At 44.5% G+C, this 27,870-nt stretch overlaps 7 protein-coding genes across 11 annotated transcripts in view; 5 read left to right on the top strand and 2 right to left on the bottom strand.

Annotated features, from left to right (window-relative positions):
- Positions 1–10: 10 nt before the first annotated feature.
- Positions 11–12,372, top strand: LOC125502333 (methyltransferase-like protein 22). The gene is made up of 6 exons (XM_048669608.1): positions 11–189; positions 11,010–11,100; positions 11,157–11,267; positions 11,323–11,508; positions 11,565–11,732; positions 12,054–12,372. The coding sequence occupies exons 1-6, from the start codon at positions 154–156 to the stop codon at positions 12,329–12,331; spliced, it is 870 nt and encodes a 289-aa protein (XP_048525565.1). The 5' UTR covers positions 11–153; the 3' UTR covers positions 12,332–12,372.
- LOC125505580 (UDP-sugar transporter UST74c-like) lies at positions 213–2,028 on the top strand. Its single transcript, XM_048669607.1, has one exon. The coding sequence runs from the start codon at positions 572–574 to the stop codon at positions 1,559–1,561; it is 990 nt and encodes a 329-aa protein (XP_048525564.1). The 5' UTR covers positions 213–571; the 3' UTR covers positions 1,562–2,028.
- LOC125505579 (protein scabrous-like) lies at positions 2,373–7,245 on the bottom strand. The gene is made up of 4 exons (XM_048669606.1): positions 6,991–7,245; positions 6,287–6,638; positions 5,152–5,835; positions 2,373–3,358 (listed from the first exon to the last, which is right to left on the bottom strand). Exons 1-4 carry the CDS (start codon positions 7,215–7,217, stop codon positions 2,657–2,659), a joined length of 1,965 nt encoding a protein of 654 aa, XP_048525563.1. The 5' UTR covers positions 7,218–7,245; the 3' UTR covers positions 2,373–2,656.
- Positions 12,373–12,451: 79 nt separating the features above from the next.
- On the top strand, positions 12,452–14,149 carry LOC109541809. Of its 4 annotated transcripts, none has more exons than XM_019910781.2 (7): positions 12,452–12,553; positions 12,600–12,871; positions 12,937–12,965; positions 13,024–13,069; positions 13,131–13,213; positions 13,269–13,421; positions 13,479–14,149. In XM_019910781.2, exons 2-7 carry the CDS (start codon positions 12,776–12,778, stop codon positions 13,747–13,749), a joined length of 678 nt encoding a protein of 225 aa, XP_019766340.1. In that variant the 5' UTR covers positions 12,452–12,553; positions 12,600–12,775; the 3' UTR covers positions 13,750–14,149. The 4 variants fall into 4 exon arrangements, with proteins under 4 accessions (XP_019766340.1, XP_019766338.1, XP_019766337.1 ...); XM_019910779.2 differs by having other exon boundaries at positions 13,128–13,213; XM_019910778.2 differs by having other exon boundaries at positions 12,453–12,553; positions 13,266–13,421.
- LOC109541810 (EEF1A lysine methyltransferase 1) lies at positions 14,137–15,238 on the bottom strand. Of its 2 annotated transcripts, none has more exons than XM_019910782.2 (4): positions 14,821–15,238; positions 14,612–14,762; positions 14,352–14,561; positions 14,137–14,294 (listed from the first exon to the last, which is right to left on the bottom strand). In XM_019910782.2, the coding sequence occupies exons 1-4, from the start codon at positions 14,968–14,970 to the stop codon at positions 14,161–14,163; spliced, it is 645 nt and encodes a 214-aa protein (XP_019766341.2). In that variant the 5' UTR covers positions 14,971–15,238; the 3' UTR covers positions 14,137–14,160. The 2 variants fall into 2 exon arrangements, with proteins under 2 accessions (XP_019766341.2, XP_048525566.1); XM_048669609.1 differs by having other exon boundaries at positions 14,817–14,902.
- Positions 15,110–18,633, top strand: LOC125502332. Its single transcript, XM_048669605.1, has 10 exons — positions 15,110–15,392; positions 15,443–15,702; positions 15,758–15,947; positions 16,006–16,189; positions 16,242–16,387; positions 16,450–16,674; positions 16,766–16,931; positions 16,986–17,319; positions 17,373–17,624; positions 17,679–18,633. The coding sequence occupies exons 1-10, from the start codon at positions 15,138–15,140 to the stop codon at positions 18,520–18,522; spliced, it is 2,856 nt and encodes a 951-aa protein (XP_048525562.1). The 5' UTR covers positions 15,110–15,137; the 3' UTR covers positions 18,523–18,633.
- A 2,999-nt stretch (positions 18,634–21,632) lies between these two features.
- The window catches only part of LOC109541757, a gene marked incomplete at its 3' end in the record, with an annotated part of 8,424 nt that continues 2,186 nt past the window's right edge, over positions 21,633–27,870 (top strand). The window contains 3 exon segments of the mRNA XM_019910702.2: positions 21,633–23,561; positions 24,121–24,315; positions 27,290–27,502. Of these exon segments, the coding sequence (XP_019766261.2) occupies positions 23,486–23,561; positions 24,121–24,315; positions 27,290–27,502 (484 nt within the window).

Genomic DNA, 27,870 nt, shown 5'->3' with positions numbered 1-27,870 from the left:
AACCTGCTTTTCAAAACTGACATTCGCCATAATGGCGTCTTTCCTGTCTTGTTAGCGTCTTTTGGCAAAGTTATCCAGAAAAACTGACCCAATTAAATGTTTACAGACGAAGCCAGTGCGTGGATAGCCTGAAGGACATCGCCGGTCAACTGGATGGCCAGTGGGTTTCTTTTCAACATGGACATCGACGTGAGTTTTTAACTGTTTACAATTTATAGGTTAAGGTTGGTGGGGCTCATCAAAGCCTCTGAGCGTGATTAAATGCATAATTCACAGCGTCACTGGCTTCTGCTCAGGCTAGTAATTAAGTAGATTTTTTTGTTAAGCCCCGTTCGGGAAAAGTTACCAACGGTCCACCTAGATGTCTCGGCTTGAAACAAGTCCTCTAACGACTTGACATATTGTCTTAACCTAAACAAACCGAGGAACTGCAATTGTTTAACTAATCCCTAACATTATTAATCGCTTAAGCTCATTATCTACGTGTCGGTTTTGCCTGCAGCCGCTAGAATGAGCGTAAGCATTCCCAGTGATATTTCGGTGTTTCTGCTGTGATATATCCAAACTCGCCATGACTGCCACCCAGGAAGAAGTTGCTGACCCTAAAGTGTTCCTCAAGAAGATTCTATCGGCGCTCTTCTATGCTGTTGCGTCCTTTATGATCACGGTGGTGAACAAGACTGTCCTCACCACCTATGGATTCCCATCGTTCCAGGTACTGGGAATTGGCCAAATGGCTGCGACTATTCTGGTGCTTTTCGTTGCCAAGAAGCTTCGATTAGTCAACTTTCCCAGCTTCGATTTGAGCACTTGTGGCAAGATCTTCCCGCTGCCCTTGATTTACATCGGGAACATGATTTTCGGACTGGGCGGCACCAAGGAACTGTCCCTGCCAATGTTCACAGCCCTGAGAAGATTCTCCATTCTAATGACCATGATTCTGGAGCTGTACGTTCTGGGGGTCCGGCCCATCTTTAGTGTACAGTTCAGCGTCTACATGATGGTTGGAGGCGCTGTGCTGGCAGCCAGCAATGATCTGGCCTTCAACTTGCAAGGCTACATCTTTGTGCTGCTTAACGACTTCTTCACCGCCATCAATGGAGTGTACACGAAGAAGAAGCTGGATTCCAAAGAACTGGGCAAATACGGACTGATGTTCTACAATTCCTTGTTCATGATCATTCCCGGAACGTTTCTGGCCTTTTACACTGGAGATCTGGAAGCTGCCTACAACTACCCGACCTGGAATGACCCGCTGTTTCTTAGCCAGTTTATTTTATCGTGCGTGATGGGTTTTATCCTGATGTACAGTGTGATTCTATGCACGTTGCACAACTCAGCCCTCACCACCACCATCATTGGCTGCTTGAAGAACATCTGTGTCACCTATCTGGGCATGGTGATTGGCGGCGACTACGTCTTCTCCTGGCTGAACTTCATTGGGCTGAATATCAGCGTGGTGGGCAGCTTGGTCTACACCTATGTTACATTCAAGAGAAAGGAACCAGCAGGGGGCAACTACGCCCCATTGGCCAGCACGAAATCCAGCGTGGAAGTATAGTATAAAGTTTGCTAAAGGCCATGAAACAGGGTATTGTAAGAGTAAGTAAATCAGGACGCATAGTGGGCAACAGTTTAATTGATAAATGCTGCTTAAGTAGAGGATTAAGAAGCGACATTGATTGCCTGTTAATTGATGCTGATGTTCTGTTGATTAGTGTAAACTTGCTTTAACCTTGATTGATTAGATTAATACCTATATTTGGATATTATCCAATGTTGATTCTTAATGACCTCAGTTAATACCTTGGTTGAAGAACCATATGTATATAGTATTAATTGTTTATAGATTTCTAGGTGTTTAGTCCTAAAATCCCGGTAAATATCCGCCGAGTATGTACAGTTTATGTGATTGGCATTGTCCGCCTTATAAGAGGTATTTAACAATAATTGTGCTAGAGGTTCACGTTAAGGTTAAGAGTTTGTCTGTGATTTTATTATAATAAATATATATTAAAACCTGCAAAATTCGAAGTTTTCAAGATAACGCGCATTTGAGCGAGAACTCGCGACAAAAAATTATCAAGTGCGGACAAATAAAAAAGATTTGCGTGAAAAATTCAGCAAGTGCTTTTATGAACTGTAACATTTTCAAGTTGCTACGTGCGTTGGTTTCGAAGTTATAAATTTTTCGAGAAAACACGCATTTGAGCGAGATCGTTCATTTTCTGCTCAAAATTTACCAGTGAGGAAAAATCAGAAATTTGTGGGATTGAAATTAAATTTTCAAAACATGCAGCCTTTTTCCACTCCGTGTTTATATTCCCATTGTGCTGTTTTTTACTCCGAGGGTTTGCAGAAAAACACAAATATTCATTCCCTACATACAAATATATTTACAAAGACTTATGGCAATCGGGGCAAGCAAATAACTGAAATCCTACAATAAATAAATAAGTCTGTACATGGAGACGCTCCCTAGCATATACACCTACATCTACAACAGTGTGAACTAGCTTATCTTTGGCTTTTACTGGCATGGGCCGATCCCTACTAATAAACGATTACGATACTCTATCAGTACGCAGTATATAGAAAAATATTGACTCTTTGGGGGCACTAAATGGGTAACGCGTTCAAAATCGCCCAACTCTCCTCAGCACACGTCCCTCCGCTTGACTCTCATCTCGCTCTGGGCCACAGCGATCCACTCATTCCTCGTCCCGTCAAACCAAGTCAGCCCCAAATTGTAGCGCCCGTTCAAGTTGGCGTGCTGACAATGGGAAAACCACCAGCCTCCCTCGTAGTTGCTGGCGCAATGAGTGTTGGAAATGTCCCGGTCGTTGTCCACCGTGGAAAACTCCATTCGATTCTGGTAGTCCATGGCGTCGCTGGCATTGCCATGATAATGCGACACGGTCAGCTTGAAGCCCTGCGTGTAGTCAGCGATGTGGAAGTGATCGTAGCTGGCCTCCCAGTACTTTCCATAGATATCCTTCATGTTGATGCTGAGCTGGGTGCAATTGTCTTTGGTCAGATGGTGCAAGTTGCGGTTGCCCAGCCAGTGTTCGCCCGTGGCGCTTCCGAAACCGTTGCTGTACTCGTTCCAGTTGCGGTTGAAGTTGATGCTGCCATCGTATCGTTTCTGGATCGTTGTCCAGCCGCTGTCGCATCGTGCCAGAATCGGCTCGCCATCTCCTGGGGAGATCAGGTAGATTCCTTTGGGACCGTCCACTGAACCACAGTCTCTAGGCAACTTGTTCACTATGCTCTTGTACTCGCTTTCGAAGCTCTGCAGCTCCTCCACCAGGTGGATGGTAGACCTGGTGGCGTTCACGTCCGTTAGAACCGATTCTTCCTGTAAATTGGAGCATTGATTAGTTGTGGGACATTTGTGGGATTAAGTTATAAACTTTTCAAGAGAACGCGCTTTTGGGCGAAGTCGCTCATTTTCTGCACAAAATTTTGCAAGTTTGTAAAAATCAGAAAGTTGGGGGATTTAAATGCAATTTTGAGAACGTGCAGACTCATTCTGCACAAAATTTTGCAAGTTTAAAAAAATCAGAAATGCGGGGGATTTAAATGTAATTTTCAGAACGTGCAGACTCAATTGTCTTCTTCGGACTGTAAAGATTTCAAGTTTCTACTTGCTTTCGGTTCAAAGTTATGAACTTTTCAAGAGATCGCGCTTTTGGGCCAAAGCGCTCATTTTCTGCACAAAATTTTGCAAGTTTGTAAAAAATCAGGAATTTAGGGGAATTTAATGTAATTTTCGGAACGTGCAACCTCAATTCTCTTCTCCGGGCTGTACAAATTTCAAGTTGCTACTTGCATTCGGTTCGAAGTTATGAACTTTTGAAGAGAACGCGCTTTTGGGCCAAAGCGCTCATTTTCTGCACAAAATTTTGCAAGTTTGTAAAAAATCTTAATTTTGGAGCATTTAAATGTAATTTTCAGAACGTGCAGACTCAATTGTCTTCTCCGGACCGTAAAAATTTGAAGTTGCTACTTGCTTTCGGTTCGAAGTTATGAACTTTTGAAGAGAACGCGCTTTTGGGCCAAAGCGCTCATTTTCTGCACAAAATTTTGCAAGTTTGTAAAAAATAAAAAATGTGGGAGATTTAAATGCAATTTTGAGAACGTGCAGACTCAATTATCTTCTGCGGACTGTAAAAAAATCAAGATGCTACTTGCTTTCGGTTCGAAGTTATGAACTTTTTAAGAGAACGCGCTTTTGGGCCAAGGCGCTCATTTTCTGCACAAAATTTTGCAAGTTTGTAAAAAATCAGAATTTTGGGGGATTTAAATGCAATTTTCAGAACGTGCAGACTCAATTGTCTTCTCCGGACTGTAAAAAAATCAAGTTGCTACTTGCTTTCGGTTCGAAGTTATGAACTTTTTAAGAGAACGCGCTTTTGGGCCAAAGCGCTCATTTTCTGCACAAAATTTTGCAAGTTTGTAAAAAATCAGAAATGCGGGGGATTTAAATGTAATTTTCAGAACGTGCGGACTCAATTGTCTTCTTCGGACTGTAAAGATTTCAAGTTGCTACTTGCTTTCGGTTCGAAGTTATGAACTTTTTAAGAGAACGCGCTTTTGTGCCAAAGCGCTCATTTTCTGCACAAAATTTTGCAAGTTTGTAAAAAATCAGAAATGCGGGGGATTTAAATGCAATTTTCGGAGCGTATAAACTCATTTGTCTTGTCCGGACTGTAAAAATTTGAAGTTGCTACTTGCTTTCGGTTCGAAGTTATGAACTTTTCAAGAGATCGCGTTTTTGCTCCAAAGCGCTCATTTTCTGCACAAAATTTTGCAAGTTTGTAAAAAATCAGAAATTTAGGGGATTTAAATGCAATTTTGAGCACGGGTAGACTTGATTGTCTTTTTCGGACTGTAAATATTTCAAGTTGTTACTTGGTTTTGGGTTCGAAGTTTGAATGAACTTTTCAAGAGAACGCGCTTTTGGGCCAAAGCGCTCATTTTCTGCACAAAATTCCCTGCACAAAGTCCGAAAAAATTATAATTTTTGCGCGATTTGAGTGAAATTTTCAGAACGTGCACTCAACTGTCTTCTATGGATAAAGATCGAGCTTTGCTTTCTCTGAAAACGTGTAATACGCCATCAACCGTAATTCACTCTGTATACTGTACCTTCAGGATGTGGTTGTGGAGGTGGGAATTCTGGACGGCGGCGCCCTTTTCCAGGTTGTCCAGATGTTGGCGCAACTTCTGTAGCTCAGCCGCGTCCTCGCTGTCCTTGTCCTGGAGCTTGGACACGCTGAAGCTGATGGCTTTCATCGATTCTTTGATGTTGTTGTGGTCCTCCTTCAGGGGCGCAATATCAGCCACCATCTGGCCCGTCTGGCTCTCCACCTTGGAGATTTCCTTGCGCAGCTCAGGCAGCGCCTTATCCACTTTGTTCTCCAGCGACTCCACGTTCTCCAGCAGCTCCAGCATGGAGAGATGGACCTTGTCGAAGTTGTCGATCTGCTTGGACAGCTCGGCAATGTGGCCGGTGTGGATCAGCTGCTGCTCACTCAGGTTGTTCAGCTGCTTTTCCAGAGCGAGCACCTGCTGAAGGTCGAGCTCGTTGATTTCATTGATGTGGTTGCTCTCGTGGTTGGATTGCTGTTGCTCCTCCAGCTGCTTGACTCGGTCTTGGAGGAGGGCGTTCTCCTTGTGGAGGGAGCGTGTGGTTTTCTCCAGGTGGACCACGTGCTGGCGCAGCACCCGCTGGTGGCGCGGGTGGCTGCTGTTTTCAGCTGGAAGTGGAAGGGTTTCCTTCTCTTGCAGCGCTTTCATGTCGTGCGCCCATTCCAGTTGCATTGATTTGAGCTGGAAGAGAGTGAAATTGTCGATTGGTTTCAAAGACATGGACAAGATGGACGTGGGTAGTCCTTCATTTGGATTTCAACGTAATTTCTTCGCTCTCAAATAAGGAATTTTGTTTGTGAAAAGGCGCAATTTCTACAGCAGGACCACTCGAATTTCACTTTACAGAAGAAAACGAGAAGAATGGGGGAGACCCTAAATACCGATGTGACGACATCGGGAGGCAGGTGTTGCGCGTCCAACATACGTGCGTTTTCCACCTGCCCACCGCAGCCAATCGCGTGCGAGAAAGGCATATAAAGGTACCCGTATCGGTTTTCGACTGTTCGGGTGCCTACAGGGGCTCCACATTCCGTTCGGCTGTTTAGAAACAGCCGACCGCATTCCGGCCTGTTTTGAAAGCGAATTGCTGTGTCGTCACACAGTCTGCTCCACTTTTCCCCCCATATCTCACCTGGTTCCGCAGGCGCCCGTTCACTTCGGCCATGCTCCTCCAGTCGCTCCTCAAACTGTTCAGCTCCTCTTGGAGGAGACGCATGTCGGCCTCTTTGCGAGCGTTCAGCGTCCGGAAGCGCTCCAACTCGCCGCTGAGGCTGGAAATGTCGCTCTGGAGTAGGCTAATCTGCGCCTGATGGACCTCGTGGTCCTGCAGCAGGATGGAGGAGTTGAGGGTGTTTTGGAGTTCGGAGATTTCGCTGCGCAGCTCCTGAACGGTGTTGGAGAGCCATTTCACTGTGAGTTTCTCGTTTTTTGATTGAGGTGTCGGCGGCGCTACTGTGCCGGTGCGGAGCTGGTCAATTTCCGTTCTGGAACATGCAAAATACGTCTGGGTTAGAGGATGGGGGAAAAACTCCACTCCACTCTACAAGTGTTTGTAGTTTTTCCAGGTCAGTGGAGAATTGATTTTCCTTAAAGGGCATTAGAGTTTATTGGCCGGTGGGGCCGAAATTGATTAAAACCGGCCAATAACAATAAGGTGCGGTTAATCTTGGGTTTCGCTTTCGCCTGCCCCTCGGCTTTCCGGCAGGAAATTAGATACGTAAGGGTGGGCCGCATGGCATTGCATCGCCTAACTAAGCGGCAAATTGCCGATTTGGGTTTCCGTAACTCAATCAGCCTGCCAAATTGCGCAAGAAAATTTCCACTTGAAAAACTCACTTTAAGCTCCTGACTTGGTCGCGTAACTCCTCCACCTCGGGGCCGTTAAACACTGTCCTCCGCACGCTCTCCTCAATGCTCCTCAAGTCCTCAGTTCTGCGCTCCACCAGCGCCTTCACCTGTTTGCTCAGCACCCTCAGATCGTAGTCGGCGTCGCCGATCGCGTTTTGGGCGCCGATTTGCACGAGCACAACACTCACGATCACCGCAAAGGCCGTAGATCTCATGGTCGTCGTTTGTTCTTGCCTCAGCCGAGCTCGTCTGAAGACTGAAGCCGCTCTGGGGGGCTCCGATCGGTTTTATCGCCGTCGGAAGGGAGATGGGGCGATCGGGGTGGGCGCGGAGCGAGCGAGCGAGAGCATGGACGAAAGGTGTTCGCAGGCAGGTGTTGTTGTTGAAGTGGCGTTTTGTTTTATTTCTGGCCCTCTCAGATGACCACCGAGTTGATGAGAGTAGGAATTTGTTCCGGGCTCAGTTTTTTTCGGCGGTTTTGGCGTGAGAACATGGCGGGATTCAAAACCCCGCAAAATATTTTTGCAATTATCGGATCTCCACACGCCGTTGGCCGGCCGAGCAACTCGACCATGTCCATTATGCGGGAGGATGATGGACTTCCGACCTATTTCCGTTAAAATAAAGAGACAAACGGCCGTTTTTTCCCCTTTGTGCTTGCCGCACAAAACCACCTGCGGAATACGTTGGGTTTTAATGGCATAGTTGGGCGCAGTTGGGCGTGAAAAGGGTTCAGAAAAAACTTCCACTCGGAACTTTTCACATCGACTGAAAGTCAAAACCTGAGTTGAGTGAGTGGAAAGACCCGAACAGCGCCCGATTTCACCTAAATTGACCCCCTGTTTGGGTTCGCTACAATGTAACCGTTAATTGGTTGGGATGCATTAAACAAATTCTTGCATGTACGTGAAAAAAGGCGCATCCCAGTCGGTTGCTCGCTTGAAAAAGCGAGTAAAACCAATTTTTACCTGAAAAATATTGTGGAACCGCAATATATCGACTGATTATTTGGAATGACTGACCAAAAACACAACATCTGCCGCTCGTGTGCGTTTCAATGGGCCGAAAATGAGAAGTTCGACCTGATTGGTTTTATCTCGTCTCTTCGGCTGCATGGCCTATTAGTTCCACAGCTCAATGGGCGCAACAAGTGCGATTTTTTGCTGTTTTGTCTGGCCGACCAGCAGCATCAGCTTGGAAATGCACCTAAATTGATCTGCTGGGGTGGCAGGCCTTGAGAGGGTGGTAACTAACGCATATGCTGTAAGACAATTTTCAGCTGCGACAGCTGCAGAGCACAAGAGCCCGCACGTTGGACGGCTGTTGGACGCGTGCCGATAATCTGTTGCAGTGGCGGTACCAAAGTCGCGCTTGTTTGGGTTAAGAAAATTCCCGGAAATTCCCTGAAAGGGGATGAAAGTCGAAACTTGTTCCACTTATAGAACGCACTTTGCCTTGTAAAACGCACCTGCAAGTAAATTTCAAACTTTACTGGTTTCTGGGAAAATAAATGCCAAACTTTGGCCTGCAGAAACCGGCACAAGGTTCCATCGGAAATTTGCAAAAAAATCTCTAAAATACCCTGATGATGACTGAAAATAGAAAATGTTTCCTCTTATAAAATGCGCTATGCCCTACCTACCTGATTCATGCAAAATTCGATACCTGTTTTGACTAGTTTCAGAAGAGTCAACTGTGAAACTCCGGCCTCCCTAAACAAACTCTACAAAAATTCTGAAAATTCCTTCAGGATGACTTGAATTCGAAACGTTTTTCCCTTATAGAACAGACCTTGTCCTACACACTTTATACATAAGTGACTCGCTAAGTTTTCTAGATTTTTATGAAATAAATGCCGAACTTAGGCCAGCAGAAGCAACTTCAAAACTCGAAGGTACCTTCAAAAATTTACTAAAAATTGCCTGATGATGGCTCAAGATCGAAACTTTTTCCGCATTTAAAACGCGCTTCGGTCTATAAAATGCAGTCGAAAATCAATCTTCAGCTTAACTGGTTTTTGGGAAAATAAATGCCAAACTTTGGCCTGCAGAAACTAGCACTTGATTTCATCGGAAGTTTGCAAAAAATCTTGGAAATACCCTGATGATGACTGAAAATAGGAATTTTTTTCTCCTATAAAATACGCTATGCTCTACCTAATTCAGGCAAAAGTCGATGCCTGTTTTGACTAGTTTCAGAGGAATCAACTGTGAAACTCTGGCCTGCCTGAACAAACTCTAAAAAAATTCTGAAAATTCCTTCAGGATGACTCGAATTCGAAACGTTTTCTTCTTATAGAACACACCTTTCCTACACAATTTACACATAAATGACTCGCTAAGTTTTCTAGATTTTTATGAAATAAATGCCAAACTTAGTCCAGCAGAAGCAACTTCAAAACTCGAAGGTACCTTCAAAAATTTACCAAAAATTGCCTGATGGTGGCTCAAAATCGAAACTTCTTCCACATATAGAACGCGCTACGGTCTATAAAATGCAGTCGAAAATCAATCTTCAGCTTAACTGGTTTTTGGGAAAATAAATGCCACTTTATCCTGTATAAACAAGCAGTCCATCGCAAGTTTGTGATGGAAAAATTTATCAAATTAGCCTGATGATGTTTCAAAAGCGAAATTTTTAGCACTTATAAAACAGACAATGCCCAATAAAATCCGTACAAAAGTCACTCTCTAACTTAACAGGCTTCTAAGGAAATTACTGTTAAACTCCGGTGTGAATAAGCCAGCGCAAACTGCGAACCAAATTTGAACAATTCTCAAAAATTTCCTGAAGACGATTCAATATTGAAACCTTCCACTTATTCAACAGACTTTTCCCCAGAAATGAGATTCAAAAGTGATTCGACAGTTTCTCAGTTGCTGAGGAAATAAATGTGAAATTACGACTTGCTCTCCTAAAAACATGAATTTTGAAACGCAATTTTGAGCGCAAATTAGCTTTAAAAGTGAGAAAGTAATTTTTGGATGCATTTTGTAGGACAAAGTCCCTTCTAAAAGTAAGTTAAATTTCAAGAAAATTGACACATTTTCAAAATTGCGCTTAAAAAATTTGTCCAGTTTGTTGAAACTTAACACACAAACAAAAGAACTTCGTCTTACAAATACATCCAGAAATTCCTTTCTCACTTTGCAAGATTGAAACTTTTCACACATGCAAAGCAGATTTTGCCCTACTAAATTCAAAGGAAACTCTATCGCTTTGCTGTTTTTCGGACAATTAAATGCCAAAAAAACAAGTAAAAAGTTCGAAGGCCAAGGAGAATTTTGAAAATTTGTCAAAAATTCCTAAAAATGACAAATTTCGAAACAGTGTTCACTTGTAAAATGAACTTTTCCTACAAAACGCATCCAAAATATACTTCCTCACTTTGTATAAGCAAATTATTCTCAACTCCGGCCTGCAGAAACCAGACGGGATTTTGAAAAATTTCTGAAAATCGTCTGATGTTGACTGAGATTCAGTACTTGTTCCACTTATAGAACCGGATAGAAGAGCCTGTGCTTTATAAAATGCATGCAAAAAGCACTGCCTAGTTCTACTGATTCCTGCAAAATCCAATCGAAACTTTTCTTACCTATAGAACGCACTGTGCCCTACAAACTGCATGCATTTGAGAAATAACCACTGGCTGCGCCTCTGATCTTGCAAGCTGCAGCGGTCGGCCCTAAGTGAGACATGCCCGCATCTGCCCCGTTTGATAAAGAAAACTTGTTGTCGTGCATTTCAAGCCTTCTTAATGGCAAATAGTCTGGTCCCATTAATGTCCCTAGGGATTTGCGTATAGGTTCTTCCCTTCTATTGCCGCTTGGCCTTCTATCAGCTATGACGCTATATTGTGGTGTTGGACAAAACTGTAAAAACTAAACCGAGCCTATCAATGAAACTTGGCAAAGATTCAATTGCTCCTGCTGTCGGCCGGCAGCTGCTGGTCGACATCAGTGCACATTTATCTCAAAGTGAGCGTGTTAAGTAAGCATTTTTTGCAGGCGATGGACGACGAAGCCTACGAAATCTCCTCGGAACTGTATGAGGAGCACGACTACACCTCCAAAGCCAAACCGACAATAAACCCCAAAAGTATGATCGCTGACTTGACCTAAAAAAAAATCAGTATGCAAAACTGGGCTTTCTAGATGTGGTCAGCGATTTTCACTTCGAGCTGCCCAGCTACCGCCTGACGGACAAGGAGGGCGACCTGCTAGTGGCCAGGAACAAAACCCAACTCTCCCAGTGCCTGGAAATCGGTAAGTGAAGCCCGATTCAACTGCCTGGGTATAGGCAGCAGCCCCTTTGCTCTAGAACACAGCTACAGCACCAGCCTGGACCTGGTGGGTTTGCAGCTGTGGCGAGGATCGCTGCTATTGGCCGATTGGCTGCTGGATAACTCCGCCTCCTTTGCCCCACGCCACTCCATCCTGGAGCTGGGCGCTGGAGTGGGGCTCACCTCCGTGGTAGCTGCGATGTTTGCTCCAGTGATTTGTACAGGTTGGCAGGTTTTTCGCGAATTTCTGCGCCTAGTGAGATCATTTGGGGTGTTCCAGACGTGGACCGGGGGCAGATTTTCCAGATTATCAACGCCAATGTGAATAGGAACCGGCACTTGGCCAAGCATCCGGTTGAGGTGCTGCAGCTGGATTTTACCGCTGATGGTTTACCCGAAAAAGTTCTAGCAGCGCTGCCGCAAGTGAAAACTGTGATTGCAGCGGATGGTACGTGCCCCCTTTTCTGTGCATATTTGTACGTTGTGATTGGTGCAAAATGGTTTGTTGATGGAAATCGGGTAATTTTCTAGAACATCAGGACTTTGTGGGCGCTGTTAACAATGTGCTCATCTTATAGGAAAACTTGTGAGCTAATTTTTTTGGTGGGTTGGTTGCGAAAATGAGGTTTACGACCAGTTTTTTTTATCAAGTAGTAAAAAGTAGTAAAAATACTGCTATGAAGAGTTGTTGGCATTATTTTCGCTCAACCTTTTAGCGCCCACAATCCTGTTTGAGACCGTTTTTACAGCAGGAAATGTTTTTTTTTAGTAGTGTACGATGACCGTCTTACAGAAGCTTTTGTTAAAACGGTGAAAAAAATACTGGACATTCCCCCGAGCAGGAGCGTGCTGATCGCTCTGGAAAAACGCTACGTTTTTACCATTAGCGACTGTGATACGTGCGCGCCTTGCTATGAGCATTTCCTGGAGCAGCTGAAGGTCTTGGGCAACGTTACTATTGAGGCCGTTCCCACCGATTTTCCTCAATATTTCCGCTATGATCGCTGCAAAGAGCTGGTCCTGTGGAAGTTGACCTCAAAGTTCTGAAACCAGTCGCTGCTTCAATATATTATTTTTTTATACATAAACTACGGGACTTTGCGGTGCTTATTGCCCTCAACCTCTTTTCCTGTCGCTGCTCCATAAAACCCTGATAAAAACGGCGCTATTGCCGCTTCGCTAAATCCCCAAATGGCATCAGTGCTTTGAAGGTAGTGTAGTCTAGGGTTATGTTCCTCTGTGTCAGCGACCAGTGTTCTTTGATTTAAGGTAAGTTCCATTATTCCCACACAAAAGACTTATAGGCCCTTTACAGTGTTCCGGCCGAAGCCCGTCCTAAGAAGAATTGACTGTTGATGCCTTGGCAAGCCCTGTTTTAGGCCCCCCCTAGTTCACCCACAACTGCCCGTTAAAGTAACCACGGATTTTACGGCTGTTTGGGCCCCAAATGGGGGCTAATATTGATGCAGTCCTTTGGGGGCTGCCACCGCCATGGGAAACTGCCTCACCAGTTGTCTGCCTAACAACAGCGACAATTTCAACGCGCTCTCGAAGTCGGGGAGCGATTTATCCGCCCTGGTTGATGAGGTAATGAAAATGAGGCCCCACTATTGCCAAAATTCGGTTAATTGATCGCATACTTTTTCGTTTAGATGGATGACGCTGCTGCGGCCGACAAACGGTAACAACTAGTGTTTGCCTGCCTCCATCCATCCTGCAATCATTTCCGTTGATTTTAGGTGTTTTATCTCCAGGCTGTTCCACAGGAGGAAAGACAGAAAAGAGGTGAACACTGAATGGAACTCCGTGGGCTTTTGATGGAGCTTAATTGCTTTGTTTCTAGAAGGCCTCAACTGGTGTGGTCGCGATGCTAAGGCCGCAACTGTCCTACCACAGGCTGTCCGAGTTGCCCAGAGCCTCCCTCCAGAGGTACTAAGACGTTTTATTCAACTGCGCAGATAATGAGGTACTTGCTCTTCAGCAGAGACATCCAGCTGCAGTTTCTGGACGCCAGGGCTTTGTTAAGCAGCGCCAGCCTCTCCACTAGAGCCTCCACACCGGAAAACTCTCTGGAGCTGGAATGGGAGCACGAGACTCTGCCCTGCTCCATCATCCATGAGGCATCAGGCAGCTCTTGGTACTGGAAATTGGGTGGTGTTGCAGCTGGATTTTTTTAACCGACCAAGTGTTTCAGGGCAACTTCCATATTTCCCGAAGACACTCTGACGACTCAGGCCAATCGCAGTCCGCTGCATGCCGTCAATGTGACCGAATCGGACTATTCCAGAGTGTCGTCATCGGCTAACAGTCTGGAATGGGACAGTGTTCAAAACTCCGTGCATTCGGAGGTTTTGGACACTGACACCCAGTTCCTGCTGAACGAAATAGATAGGCTAACAATGCAGGCGCTGAAGGAAACCGGAGCTATTCAGGGCGACGTAAGTTATCTGGACGATGCGCTTTAATCGAACGATTTTCCCGTACTCACAAGACTGTAAAAGGATGTTATAGGTACTAAAACCAAAGGTATTTTTTTTAAGAACCCAGTACCATTTTGTATGCTTTTACCTCACGCTGTGTTACAGTTTTAACCAGTCCACGAATCGATGTTCGTTAATGTTGTAAATACTACGTGAATGTGATTATTTTAACGCAGTTAAACGCCTCAATATTGTTAAGTTTGCACCATGTGAGTTACATATATGATAGAAGTATAGCAATAATGGCCACCGGAGTTGTGTTGGGACCAATTGGATTGGGTTGCTCTCCTCTAAACGTTCGAACGCATCATATCCCAGATTTTCGTTAACCGGGCACATATCACGCACGTGAAATGAATGGAATAAAATAGCTTTTTCAATCTTATTCGTTTATTGCTAGGACACGTCCCTCGTTTTGTGGAAGTTCGTAAAACACCAAAACTCGTTTGCCAGATTGTTGCGATGATGGGGCTCGAACTTGTGCTTCTCCAAGTCCAGCAGCCTGCTCGCCAAGTCAGCCATTATTGCCCCTTAAACGGAACAGTCGTTAGCTACAGGGGACTTACCCATTGACTACTGTTGCTTACCGGTGCTTAATATTATGCGCCTTTTTGTAAGGAACTTCATTGTAACCGCCGTTTTCGTCAGACATTCGTCGGATAGAAATGGAGGGTCGGCCACTACTATGTCGTAGTAGCTGCTTTTATCTCGGGGGATGTTCAAAGGCGACCGATAGTCGTAAAAGACAAAGTCGCCCCCAAACACTGCAAACCTCCGATCGAACTCGAAGAGCGTCACTGAAAAGTTCGCTAAGTTTCACTTAGGCCTGGGCTGCAGGCGTTTTTACCTTCGGCTTCGGGCCCTGCCCGCTGTTTCATCTCCGTGTAAAGCGTCGGGCAGGAAACAAGGGCGATTTTTGCGTTCGTCCCCACAGCTTCCAGTGTCATATCCACTAGTCCCTTGATCGTGCGTTCGTCGTACCAAAACTGGCTGAGTTGCTGCAAAAGCCGCTCTGTTAGAAGAGCTTTCGCGGCTGGAAAGCCCCTAATTACTTGCCCAGTCCTCACTAAAGTCCCCTTTGACGGAAACATCACGTGCAGACATTTCCATGGCCTCTCGCTCCTCTTGCTCTTTGTAAAACTCCTGCAGGGCCGCAAAAGCGCTGGCCGACAGCTGCGGCAGCTCACTTTCCTCGTCCGAAGGCATGTTTTCAGCCCCTTTTCCTAGCAAATGCTTAACCTCACTTCAGTCAAACTTTGTATTTCACGACGTTGTCACGGTTTCTTGTGGAGTTGAGGTTAAATGCCACTGACAGTGAGAGGATTTAATGAAAAAAATAAGATCAAAAATTAAACTAGTTGCAGTAGCACGCTATGTCTGGCTTGGAAGGGGCCATACAGGCCCTACAGGGCTCGCCCACCCCCAAGGCCTTGGTGAAGGCCCTGATCTGCATTCGCCATGAAGTGGACTGGCCCAAAAAGAGACAAAACGTTGTCCTGCTCAGAACTAAGGGCGCCCTGAAGCAAATAGCTGCGATTCTACTGGCCACCAACCAGAAAAGCTGCCTGGATTTGGCGCTGAGCATCCTGGGCAATTGCATGATGGAGCGGGCATGCACCAATGAATTAGTAAGTTTGCTCTGTCCGCATTTTGATTTGGTAAGTGATGGTTTGTGTAGGTGACCCAACACGGCATCCTGTCCATCCTGAGCCAGCTGCTGAAACGACACGCGAACCAGGACAGTATCAATGGAAGGACGTTCCGAATAGTCGGAAATATGTGCCATCATCGAGACCAATGGGCTACGCTCATGATTAATAAAAAGCCCACAATAGTTTCGCATATAGTGAAAGTAGTGCAGGCCGCCTCCAAAGACCAGCTGCCTGATGGGGAGAAAATCAGCGAAGCCACCCTGGTGACGGCGCTGAGGGCGCTAAGGTAGTAAAGCCTTGAGTGATCATGGCCCTTTTTGAAACAAGCAATTTTTTTCCAGAGAACTTCAAAACAGCAACACCGTGAAATGTTTGGTGAAGCAATTCGGGGCTCTCAAGGCTGTGGGCTCCCTTTTCATCAAGTACAGCGAGCGATGGCAGGCGTGCAAGGAAAACGAAAAAACACTGCTGGACATCATCCGGGTGATCCACGAGTATTCGCGATTTAGAAACTACGATTCTATTCTAGAGGTGCCGTTTTAGCCTGCGTTTTAGCCAGCGGAACTAACGATTTTTGGGGCGTTTTCAGTTGAGAAGTACCGATAGAGGCGACTCGCTGGTGCATTTGAGCAGCATCCTGATTCTGGACCCGCGCAAGATCGTGAAAATCGTGATGAACTTTATCAAAAGCTGTCAGTTGCAGTCCGAGCTGCCCATTCCCGAAATCTGCACCAAATTTATCGAAGTTCTAGAGGAGCATTCCATTGTGAAGGGTACCAGCCTGGGAATATTGCCAATAGCAGTTTTATAAGCCTGGTGTTTTAGAGTTTCAGGGCCAGTGCACCGAGTATTTGCAATGTCTTTGTTACCTCCTCGACCATCCAGCCAACCGCAGCCTGGAAAGGTGCGGCCGAGCCATTCCGTTGCTCATCAAGGTTCTGAGCGATTTCGACGAGGCTTCCAATAACATTGTAAGCCGGACATTTGAACAACCCGAGCGCTCGGTTTTAGGGCGGTTTTGCTTCCGTTTCAGGTGAACTGTTGCATCATTCTCATCCACACTTTGAACAAGTTCAGGTACGATGATAAACTGATTGCTGAGCAGCTGGCCAATGACATCATTCCGGTGCTGGTTGGGAAGCTGGCGTGGCTTGTTGGGCCTCCTGATGTGGTCAACTTCAAGCACCTCAGCGAGAAGAGGCGCAAATACACATTTTCCAATTCGAGCATTGTCAAGAAACGGCTGCGTTATCCTGATGTAAGTATAGGATGGAAACGGTAGGATCTACATTGTGTCCACGTATACTAACCTGGACGCACTGTTTTCATTGGTATATTTGGATTTCCAGACCTTGAAAGAATGCGGCAGCAGCCCAAATTCCAGCGACGATGAACTGGAATTTTACCGGAGCTGCATGAGAAGTCCCAGTCCCGGATCCAGCTCGGACAGCGACAGCGGAAACGCGCTGTCCTGGAGCGAAGGCGGCATCAGCCCGAATCGCTCCCTAGCTCACGGTTGGTGCGCCCCAAATCACCTCGATGCAAATTTTTATGAGGCTGAATTTCCAGAGTCGGACTCAGACGATTATTCGCCGGTCTGCAGTGAGGTGGACGAGGCGGATTTTGGAGCACACGACCACGATTTCCAGGACTTTGGCGAGCTGGACGAAGTCAATCCGGCGGTGGAGGAGGCTGGAGATGCCGCATCTGAGGACAGCAGGTCGAACGTGCGCCGCTCCCTCCAAGTGTCACTCTGCCATGAAATCGTCGCCCTCATCAGGTCCTACCTCAAAGTGCAGCCCCATCACCCTCATCTGGCCAAAGTGGAGCTGGTGATGCAGCTGACCAAATGCGCCATCAATGAACAGTTCGACGTCAAAGACGTAATCTGTGAGATTGTCAAGTGAGTTGGATGCCGGGGCTGGGATGGGATGGACAATGCCCAGTTTTCTTTAGGTGTGGGGAACATTTGATATCCCTGATGCAGACCAACTACATCCACACGCTGAACGACATGCGGAACATCCCGGCCAATCACGAGACCTGCTCCCGGTGTCTGTTCAACGCCCATTTCACCTATCGCATTCTGAAGAGTTTCAGCGAAACAGCGGAGTCGGGAGCTGGCAAAGGCGACATCGCCCATAAGTTGATGCGAGGCGACTGGAAGGTCAAGCAGAGCTTGGTGCTGGTGATTCCCTACATCATAGCGTAACTTGCCCAGCTTCTCATCGGGGGCCGGAGTAATAGCTTGACGGTTTGCAGGAATAGGTCAATCCTGGGAAAACTGATGCTGAACTGCGGCGGCTTGGACGTGCTGATGAAGCTGCTGCAGGAAAACGACGGTCAAGACAATCGGCGCAGCCTGAAAGTGCTGGTTCAAATGGCCCACAGTGTCCTGATCAACAACCCGAAGTCGCTCTCTGTCCGCACTATGGGCTGGCCCAAGCTGGCCATTGGCGAGTATGAGCTGGCGGAAACTTGCAGCAACGTGGTGTCGTTCCGATTGGATGACGGCTGCCTTATCCCATCCGACCGCGACTTTCTAGTCAAGCAATCCGACTTCTTCAAAGGCCTCCTGGATGGACACTTCAAGGAGAGCGAACAGGCTGAAGTGGCGCTAGCCGAAGTGGAGTCCAAGAGCTTCAAGTGTCTGCTCTTTATCATACAGGCGATCGAGCTGCAGAAGCCATCCAAAAACATTGAAATTGTTCTGGATCTGGACACTTTGCTTGATCTTATCTCGCTATGCGACCGCTTTCTACTGAGCGATTTGTGCTTGATCATCACAGACACAGTGCAACAGTTTCATATTGCGGTGGACACAGTGCCGCTCATCTACAACTGGAGCGTGGAATCTGGCACCAACTTGTTGCGGATCGAAAGCGTGGCTTTCGCCCTAGTGGCCTCAGTCGATGATCGTGAACGTTACGCGATGATTCAGAAGCTGTTCGCTTTGGGGTACAAGAAGCAGCTGCTGGGCGATATCGATACGTTGCTCAGACGCTATCTGAGCATCAGCGACTACAGCCCGCTGCGAAAGTCTCATGCCATCAAGCGCGACGCTATGAGAGAGATGAAAGAAAGTCTGTTGAAATATAGGCATTGATCTATGTTCGTAAGTTTCAGATGTAAATAGCCCATTTTGTATATTGTAAATTGCAAGTTCGGAATTTATTATTATTATCAGCTATTAAGAAAACGGAATATTTATTTTTTAGGCGTGGTTTTAATGAATTCCCTGAAACATAAAGACCGTCATTGGCACCAGTTATTAAGCTGGGAGCGCGGCCTTTATCGGTAAGTTTTCCATTTTAAACAAGGGTCTGCGGGTGGAGCTAAAACAAACTGAGAACGGGATTGGAAATAAATTAAGCGGATATTATGAAGGCTTTCACGGCCGGTTAAATCACATTTAGGAGTGTTTTCCGGGCTTTGAAGCCGTGGTCTATGGGAATTTCTTCCTGACGTTTCGTCCACAAATGCGGTGGACATTATCAAAGGCGATGAGGCAGTGGGCGAAGTGATCTCCCGTGCTTTCCGACTAAGACTGATCTCAGTGATCAGTCTGTCACTGTGAGATCAGTCACTGATCACTGAGATCAGTCTTAGTCGGAAAGCACGGGAGATCACTTCGCCTTTGATAATGTCCACCGCATTTGTGGACGAAACGTTAGGAAGAAATTCCCATAGACCACGGCTTCAAAGCCCGGAAAACGTTCCTAAATGTAAATTAAGCGCATATTTAGGACGTTTCTTTGGCGTGTTAGGAGCTATTGGAGCCGTTGCCGTTAGGTTTCGCGGATTTGAGCAATAACAAACAGTTTGGATTTAAAAGGGAAAAAATCAAGGGTAATAGCGCCAGTGCGTTGCACGTGACCGCCCATGTACAGAAAGCGGGTCGAAGGCAGTCAGAAAATTGGTTACGGAGCGAATTTTCATGACAAACAACCATCGGTAGGAAGCGATTGTTCCGACTATTGGGGGCTTTGATTACAGAAAAACCCCGGGCCCGTTTGTTAGAGTTAGTGAAAAACCCGCATTGACCGGGGGTTCTATGTTGGTGATTATCCGAAGAAGGACAAGATGTTGATAATGGCAAACAGTCCCGTTGGCGGATTATCTGCGTTGCACATCTTTTCACTAGCTGAGACTGATGTAAGGCAGGCAAAGGAAGACAAATTGCCTCAGATAGCCTTCCGAATAAATGATTAATAGCGAGATTATCAGATAATTAAAACGGAAGCGCGGGAAGTTACAAAAAGTCGAAATTAAAATGCACACTTTAATATGTTCGGCATGTTAATGCGGTGTGCTCATTGAGGTTCGCGGGGACCCCGATTTCGCTAATTGAAATGAAATCGTTTCGCAATTGTCACTGTCCTCCGCCAATTTCGACTAGGACAGCCTAGATCACGTCCAGTGCTGCTGATTGTCCGAATTCTTCACGCGCTAACGGTACTTCTGCCTTTGGGCGAGCACAAGGCCATCCGAAATTATCAATATTGGCGCTGAAAGTACCGTTTGCTCATCAATCAGTTGGAACATCTTTGTTTCATTCAATGACCAATCAAGTGGCATTCTTCGATAGCTTCAAATTTTTCAACCTCGCGGCTTTAATAAGTTTGTTCCCGAATAACCAAAATTGAGACAAGTTAATGCCGAAGTTTAGAGAACAACAACTATAAAGTGGGCAAATCAACACCGTTTTTTTGTGACCGACTCAGTGTTGTACATGAAGTAGGCCTGGGTAACTCGGTGAATTTTTAGGAGTTGGCGCAGTGCTGCCCAAATGGATTGGTGCGCCAACCCAACGCACCGGCTCAGTAATTCAGTTCCGTTGCTGGGAAAATGTTGATGATTTTTTTTTACTTTTTTTAGTTTTATTTTAAAGGCTATTTATTAATAATATTTTTAAAATGTCTTCAAATTCCAGAATTTTCCAGTTTTAGCCAAGTTACTGTTTCTTCTATAAATGCTCAATGTTCTAGTTTCGGCTAAAAATGCTGACAATCAAGATATTCGCGAAAAATTATGAAATAAATTTCGAATCCTTCGTCGCTTTGTGAAAAGGTTTGAAATCGCTTTCCAGCTTCCAATTTGGAACAATAATCAAACAATTTTCTATCAAGAAACGAACAGAATATGCGAAAGTTTTCAACAGACTATTTGGAAATCTCGCCACCTCCATTCCTCTGAAGACTGTAGTTGTTAAAAAATCTGGTTTTTTAGTTTTGACTGAATTTTTTTTTGCTTTACTTTCTACTCAAAAACGCTATATTTTGTAGCGTTTTACTTAAAAATACTGACGATCTGGAATGTATTTTACGCGAAAAATTACAAGATACATTTATAGCTTTGTAAAAATTTTCCAAAAACTTTTTTCAGTGTCAAATTCGGGACAAAGACGAAAAAAAATTCCTACGAGTTTTTCCCGAAAACTAACAAGATTTTCTCCAAAACCGATCACAAAACTAAAATTTTTTAATCGAAAACTGCAAAAACTAGTATTTTCTGATGATTTTCTTCTTTTTTGACAATAATGGGGAGTTCGAAATTCGCCTCGTTCATCGGTTTGCAGGGAACTTTAGAAAACCCTTTTCAGCTTCAAATTTGTCACAAAAACCAAATAATTGTATTCAGTTTTTTGGTTTTTGCGGCAAATTTAAAGCTGAAAAGGGTTTTCTAAAATTCCCTGCAAACCGATGAACGAGGCGAATTTCGAAAACTCCTCATTATTGTCAAAAACGATCACAAAGCTAAAAGTTTTTAATCGAAAACTGCAAAAACCAGTATTTTCTGATGATTTTCTTCTTTTTTGACAATAATGGGGAATTTTCGAAATTCGCCTCGTTCATCGGTTTAGGGAACTTTAGAAAACCCTTTTCAGCTTTAAATTTGCCACAAAAACCAAATAATTGAATTCAGTTTTTTACCGAAAGTAATTAGGATTACTTAGAAAAACAACCAGAGAGCAAAAATTTACAAAAAATTATTGGGAAAATTCGCCGCCCTCACCGCCCTGAAGATTTCTAAACTTTCTTTACGTTTTCAGGTCATTCCAGTTTTAACAAAGTTTCTATTAAGCAATTCTTTCTACGCAAAAATCGCATTATTTTTTAGTTTTGCTTAAAATACTGACAATCTTCAGGTATTTTCTGTGAAAAATGATAAGACAAATTCTATTGGAACACTCGCCTCCTTAACAGCTTTGCTGCAGTGAAAAATGTTTGGAAAACACCAAAAACAGCCCGATAGTTTGCCACTTGATCTGTTGGATTAGCTGAAGCAGTGTTATTTAAATGCAATTTCATAAGAACCAGATTGAAAAGAAAACACAATTTGAACATCAACAGCAACACCTTAATGACTCGGCATCAAATCGGGGATTAGATCGCGCGAACGTAATCAAACTTGATTAGGTATTCTCGACTAATTATAATCCATTTTTTAATTATCTCGCAATGGAATCTGGGCTATTGGGCGGTGCCATTTTGGGGCTCGAATTAGAAACCTCTTGAGGCGAGGAACCACGAAACAGGCAAAGTACCGGAAGATTATTGACGGAACAATTCGCTTAATATTCATCTAATATTCATCTGGGCTGTTGGAAGAATCGAGCCGAGTCACGAAAATATTCCAACGACATGTGCAATGCGTACTTGTAGAAAGTAACAACATCTAACAGTATATGCATGCACAGCTCGAACGGATCTGAAACTACATGCTGGCATGTCGGTTGAAACATTTGCTCCTTTTGCCCATTTGGCCGATAATGGGAAAGTAAGTAAGGCTCTTTGTCAATCACTATTCCAATAGTGATCCATATCATATCGTGGGACCAAAAAGTTACAGGAAAAAAGCGCGTGTTTCCTTTGTATCCCTGCCGCAAAGCGGCCAACTTCCTTGTTAATTGGCGCACTTTTGTGAAAGTATCCCGCTCAGTTTTTCCTTTCATAAATTGCAGAAAAAAACGCGCAGAATTCGTTGTTACCCGCATAAATCGCCGACGAATCCTTATCGTGTTGCGATAGAACCGTAATATCGACTCATTAGTTCTAATCATTTTAATGAACGCATTTACTCGCTTGCTTTCTATTTAGATCGATGCACTTATGCAATTTCCTTATATTGCACCACTTTTTTTTGCGCTGATGACAGCCAATGATTTAGACGTGTGTTGGGCTCGACCAGTATATTATTATCTCAAAGTCAGAACATCGATGGTAGTCAAAGGCTGTTGCACCCGATATGCGATGCCCATCGACGTTCTGATTTATAGAAAAGGTTTTTTCACAAGGCGACAATGAGACACAATAACAAAAAATTGCAAGCGATTGGTGATTGTTTTCAAATAATAGTTGATTAGGATTGTAGGAATGCGAAAGTGGCCTCATATACAGGGTGATTCAAAACAGCAAACTACAACACACTCGGCACAACAATGACATTATAGTCTACTGGATGCCTTAATTCTAATATTTTTCTTTTACCGCCTGCGGGCACAATAAAACAGGCAAAGTCAGAAGGTCCAGTGTCATTTTAAACACCCACTAAGGGTGTTTTTCCTTAAAATGTCAATAAATTTGTGTTTTTTAGAGCTAATTTACTGATCTTAAACTGAGCCCCAAAATCAGCTGCTAGAGTTTGTTGGAGCCCCTTTGAATCGCCTTCTGTACACGCCCATAGGTATTGGTTCCCAGGCATCAAAAATGTTAATAGATTTTTCAAAGTTCCATACAGGCAGGCAAATTGCTTCCGAAGAAAGTCCGCACCATTGAGGCGTAATTGGTAGTGGGTTTTCGCACACGTACAGAACGAAAAAAACGCATCGATAATTAAACGTTTTAATCGGCGCGGCTGCGGGGCGCACGTTGTTTTTTCCGTTTTTTCGTTCCCCAAACGATCCATCTTCCTTCCACCTGTGCCGACGTCACCGTGTGTCTTGCGGCGAGGAAAACTAGAGCGTCGTTTCTTCAGTTTGAAAGACACGGCGAACGCGCGAAGAACGGGAGTTTTACAAGTAGCGTTAGATCGATCGTGCCTAAGTGGAACGGCTTCAGTGTTTTCCGATGTGGTGGTACCGAGGTGGCACCTCGCTTTGGGGTGTTTGTGGAACCTTTATTGGATTACTAGTCCTGGCCAGATGTACGTATTCACGATCTTGTGCAAAATTATTTAAGCTCCTCAGTAGAACTAGTTAGAACCAACTAAGCCACGCAGCGATTATTGGGGCTAAAACAGCCTCAGGTGCTTACTGTGGGTCATATTTGGACAACGAATCATCGCAATCAGTCCTCAACTGGGCGCAAATGGACCAAAGACTTGGAGCGGAAGCAGCAGACCCGCGCTAATTGCAATGCTTTGCCCAAATCAACCGTTTTGGTCGTTTCCCGCTGGAAGTTCCGGCCTGGAGCAACACGTCCGGACTGAATCGCATTGCACGATTGTCGCATTGCAATATGCAATGCGATTCATCCGGGAAACCCATGGGCTGGATTAGGGTCATTCGAACGCAATCTATGGGAACCGGCGGAAAGTTAGTGGGTCAGTGGCACGCGCCGCACAATAACGACCAGGCTGCAGATAATCGAGGAATTTGAACAGGAAAAGGCAGCGGAGCGTGCCCATACTTTGCCCATGCTTTGCGTCTTATGCATAGAATAAGGCTTACTCGTCTTCTTATGGCATTTTGGTTTCGTTGCAGGCGCCAATCCAGAAGTGGCGGGCGGTTGCAAGTTTCCAGGCTCGCCCGCCCACTCGTCCGTGGAGTTTTCCGACGAAACTCTCGGCCCCGCCACCATTGCTACCTACTCGTGCGAGCGCGGCTTTGAGCTGCTGGGGCCCAGCAGGAGAGTGTGCGAGAACGGCGCCTGGTTACCCGAAGGGATCCCGTTTTGCGGTAAGTACAGTACTAAGTGGGTTCTTCTGGGCACCGTCCTTCCAAAGGGCTCGAATTTTTCCCCAATTTGGGGCTGCTGATGAATCAATTGCAGCCTAATCGGTTCTAATGAAAACGCGGGCACCCACGGTCATCGACCATTAAAAGGAATGCAGAAGTAACGTTGCTACCGCTACATAGAAATCGAAACGATCGGGAAAAGATCGCTCTGCATCGAAACAGGTTGAATGCAACTGATACAGTTTTCCCGTTTGGTCAACATCGGATCGATTGCACATCGTTATCTGACTATCTATCCGTTATCCCCGCCACTGTTATTGTGGTACTTTTATTGTTGTCTCCGTTATATCTTGTTCTTCTTCATAATGATACAATCACGATGTCATTTTGCTTGATGTGAGCCAAATGTTATGGCTCGGATGACACACTTGACCCACTTTGGCTTCGCTGTTTACACGCCAATTTCGTTGCACCTAGAGGTTTTCCATCGAACATACATTGCGAATTTCCATTAAGTACGACCCGTTTTAGTCGCCCACTTATTAGCGCCCTCCATTCTTGCGACCGAAATGTTTTCAAGTGAAAAGTGGAAAATATTGGTGGTCTTCAGAGAAGTAAACCTCTGAGATGAGTAGAAAGATTGGCGCTCACGGCTAATAACTTTTCCGAATGCTTCATTAGAAACTATTTTCTTAATTTTTTTAATAATTAATTTATTATTTTAAATTTTTATTATAAAAAACTTTCCCAGGGCGAAGGAACAAACTCAGATGTTTTTTTCCTCCTGTCGACTACAACGCACCGCACCTCTATTTCTTCTACTTTTGGTTTCAGAAAAAAAAAACTTCTGAATTGATGACGAGTTTTTGAAGAATTTATTTTCTTCCTTAGAGCTTAACGCGTTTTTCTTCCCTTGGTTCTGCAAAAAACCGCGCAATTAACCCCGAAGAGAACGGTTAAATTTTGGAAAGCTCGGTAATTATATTAGAAGTTTTCTGTCTTGTGAAGACTACAACCCTCTATACTTTTTGGTGGTGAGAAATAAAAACCTTCTAAGTTGATTAACGAGTTTTCGAATAATTTATTTGCTTCCTCAGAGTTTAACGCGCTTTCCTTCCCTTGGCTGTTAAAAACCGCGCATTTAAAGTATGAGGAACCAAAAAAAAATTGGAAAGCATGGAATCGACTAAGAAGTTTTATCTATCTGAAAACCACAACAGATCTTCAGTAGTTTCCACTTCAATTTTTTTGACGAAAACTTTAATTTATTAGAGAGCACTGAGGAGAACAGTTTCAACAGCTCGGTAATCGACTCAGAAGTTTTATTCTGCTGAAGACTTCTACAAAGCTTTACGAAATTTTAATGTCGTCTTCACAGTTCAACGCGTGTTTCTTCCCAGAGCGAAATGAAGAAACACGCAACCCTTCCTTCTGAAAGCTGCTACAAAGCGATCTTCTGCATCTTCTACTTGTACTAGAAGAGAGGAGAACATTTCCCGAAAGCCTTTCGAAGACCAATAGTAGAAAAGCTAGAGATCCGTTTGTTCCGGCGTTCAGAGAGAAAAAGCTTTTGAGTCGACTGCTAAGCTTTCCGAATTTTTTTTCGGAGGTTTTAATGCGTCTTTCGTCCCAGTTAGAAACGCGCTTTAAGCTCTGAGGAAGGCAATACGTTTCCTGAAAGCTTAGTAATCGAATCCGAAGCATCTTTCTTCTGAAAATGACTTGCAAATAAGCGATTCTCTACATTTCCTACTTTTACTAAAAGAGAGACGAACGTTTCCCTAAAGCCCGATAATCAGCTCAGAAGCTTTTCCTTTCTGAAGACCAATAGTAGAAGATATACAGATCCGTTTGTTGTGGTGTTCAGAGCGAAAAAACTTCTGAGTCGATTTGATTTGTGTTTGTTTCTTCGCTTGGCTGTGCAAGCACGCGTTAATTCCTCAAAAAAACATTTCGTGAAAAATTGATAGTCAATTCAGAATTTTTTCTCTCTGAAGACTACAATAAGCCGATTTTCTACATCTTGTACCTTTGAAGGTCTTCAGGAAAAACTTCTGAGTCCATCAGCAAGGTTTCGGACAATGTACTTCCACCTTCAGAGCTTAGCCAGTGTTTGTTCCTTCCCTTCGCTGTGGGAAGAAACAGGCATTAAACTCTGAAGAAGCAAATACATTTTCCGAAAGCTTTTTCTTTCTGAAGACCGCAACGAAGAGATTTCTAATAGCTGCCACTTTTAAAAATTTTTGGCTGCTTCTGGGCTTTGTGTTTGTTTAAATCGGCATTATTTACCATTCGCATGACCAGTCGAATTAAGAACGGCATAATATGATTCCAAACCAGATCACTTTCTATATTTATTTCTGTCAAAAACTTTCCTTTCAACGACTATTTATTTTCCAGCAATCGAGCAATTTTACTTGATTAATTTGCGTTTGTAAAACCGATTTTTTGCACTCTGCTTAATGGCCATTTCACGGCAGGCCGACGCAATTTCACTTTTTAAACGGTTCACCTCCGTACTATTTAATAATCATTCAGTTCCTACTTGCTAATTGATCTCGAATCCGATCAGCTCATACTGATTGAGTGCGGAAAAATCACCCGGAAAACACCGATTTGAGTATTTCGTTCAACAATTGGGCCTTGATTCGGGACACCCAAAAGATGATGCTAATAATGAACCGATTTCACTTCATCGAAATTGCCGATGACTCGGTCATTTATGAGGCGATTTTGGACGATGAGTAAAAAAGGTCTAAGTTGGTCGCTCGTAACGGAATGCGGGCCTCCAAACTGGGTCAGCAGAAGTTTTTGGTCAACAGACGCGCATCAATTGCGGATGTGCATCCATAATCGCCGTGTTGCGATTTCGGATAGAAAAATGCAACCCAACCCGGTTTGTATCGTGAAAGTATTGTCAACCGTGGCCTTTCCGGTCATTGTCAAGGTTTCATGGCTGAATATTCGGTTACAGTATTGAATGTGGCGGCCGGCAAGGCTCCGATGCAAGTATCCACTGAAGCGGGTGGAATACCGCAAAAGGCCATCGACGGCAGCACCAGTGCCTTCTTCAGTGCGGAAACCTGCACACTGACCAAGGCGGAAAAAATGCCCTGGTGGTACGTGAACCTGCTGGAACCCTACATGGTCCAGTTGGTGCGGCTCGACTTCGGTAAACCCTGCTGCGGTAAGTCGTGAAACTGAGCAACTAACAACTCCTGCTTCGAGAGTGAAAGTTATGTCTAAAGCGCAGAACATCGATGATAATCCCACATAGCAAAATGATATTCCCATAATATACCTGGAACATTCATGATGTACATGCATATTCCTGGGACATACATGAGCCATTATGAACATTCCATGTATGTCCCAGGAATCTGTCAGAGTTAATACACTGTATGTTCATGGTATGTTCCGGGTATGTACATGGTATGTTCAGTGAATGTACATGTGTATGTTCTGACAATGTACCTGGTATGTTCAGTGAATATACATGTGCATTTTCTGGGAATGTACATGGTATGTTCAGTGAATATACATGTGTATTTTCTG

This window comes from Dendroctonus ponderosae, unplaced genomic scaffold, assembly GCF_020466585.1.
Source record: "Dendroctonus ponderosae isolate FM_Combo_2020 unplaced genomic scaffold, Dpon_F_20191213v2 Dpon_F_20191213_9, whole genome shotgun sequence".
In the NCBI taxonomy this organism is placed as follows: domain Eukaryota; kingdom Metazoa; phylum Arthropoda; class Insecta; order Coleoptera; family Curculionidae; genus Dendroctonus; species Dendroctonus ponderosae.
Note: the sequence above shows the minus strand (reverse complement) of the source record. Positions and strands in the feature narration are given on the sequence as shown.

Bases quoted from the DNA above. Each gene is read 5' to 3' on its own strand.
- LOC125502333 (XM_048669608.1), top strand. From the start codon at position 154: ATGGCCAGTGGGTTTCTTTTCAACATGGACATCGAC. The intron at 11,101-11,156 runs GTATGATCGCTG...TGGGCTTTCTAG, and splicing joins ACCGACAATAAACCCCAAAA to ATGTGGTCAGCGATTTTCAC. The intron at 11,733-12,053 runs GTACGTGCCCCC...GTTTTTTTTTAG, and splicing joins AACTGTGATTGCAGCGGATG to TAGTGTACGATGACCGTCTT.
- LOC125505580 (XM_048669607.1), top strand. From the start codon at position 572: ATGACTGCCACCCAGGAAGAAGTTGCTGACCCTAAAGTGTTCCTCAAG.
- LOC125505579 (XM_048669606.1), bottom strand. From the start codon at position 7,217: ATGAGATCTACGGCCTTTGCGGTGATCGTGAGTGTTGTGCTCGTGCAA. The intron at 6,639-6,990 runs GTGAGTTTTTCA...TGCATGTTCCAG, and splicing joins GACCAAGTCAGGAGCTTAAA to AACGGAAATTGACCAGCTCC. The intron at 3,359-5,151 runs GTACAGTATACA...TCCAATTTACAG, and splicing joins TCCACAACCACATCCTGAAG to GAAGAATCGGTTCTAACGGA.
- LOC109541809 (XM_019910777.2), top strand. From the start codon at position 12,776: ATGGGAAACTGCCTCACCAGTTGTCTGCCTAACAACAGCGACAATTTC. The intron at 12,872-12,936 runs GTAATGAAAATG...TTTTTCGTTTAG, and splicing joins TATCCGCCCTGGTTGATGAG to ATGGATGACGCTGCTGCGGC. The intron at 12,966-13,023 runs GTAACAACTAGT...CGTTGATTTTAG, and splicing joins GCTGCTGCGGCCGACAAACG to GTGTTTTATCTCCAGGCTGT.
- LOC109541810 (XM_019910782.2), bottom strand. From the start codon at position 14,970: ATGCCTTCGGACGAGGAAAGTGAGCTGCCGCAGCTGTCGGCCAGCGCT. The intron at 14,763-14,820 runs GCAAGTAATTAG...CGGCTTTTGCAG, and splicing joins GGGACTTTAGTGAGGACTGG to CAACTCAGCCAGTTTTGGTA. The intron at 14,295-14,351 runs GTAAGCAACAGT...GTTCCGTTTAAG, and splicing joins GCGCATAATATTAAGCACCG to GGGCAATAATGGCTGACTTG.
- LOC125502332 (XM_048669605.1), top strand. From the start codon at position 15,138: ATGTCTGGCTTGGAAGGGGCCATACAGGCCCTACAGGGCTCGCCCACC. The intron at 15,703-15,757 runs GTAGTAAAGCCT...ATTTTTTTCCAG, and splicing joins ACGGCGCTGAGGGCGCTAAG to AGAACTTCAAAACAGCAACA. The intron at 16,388-16,449 runs GTAAGCCGGACA...CTTCCGTTTCAG, and splicing joins ACGAGGCTTCCAATAACATT to GTGAACTGTTGCATCATTCT.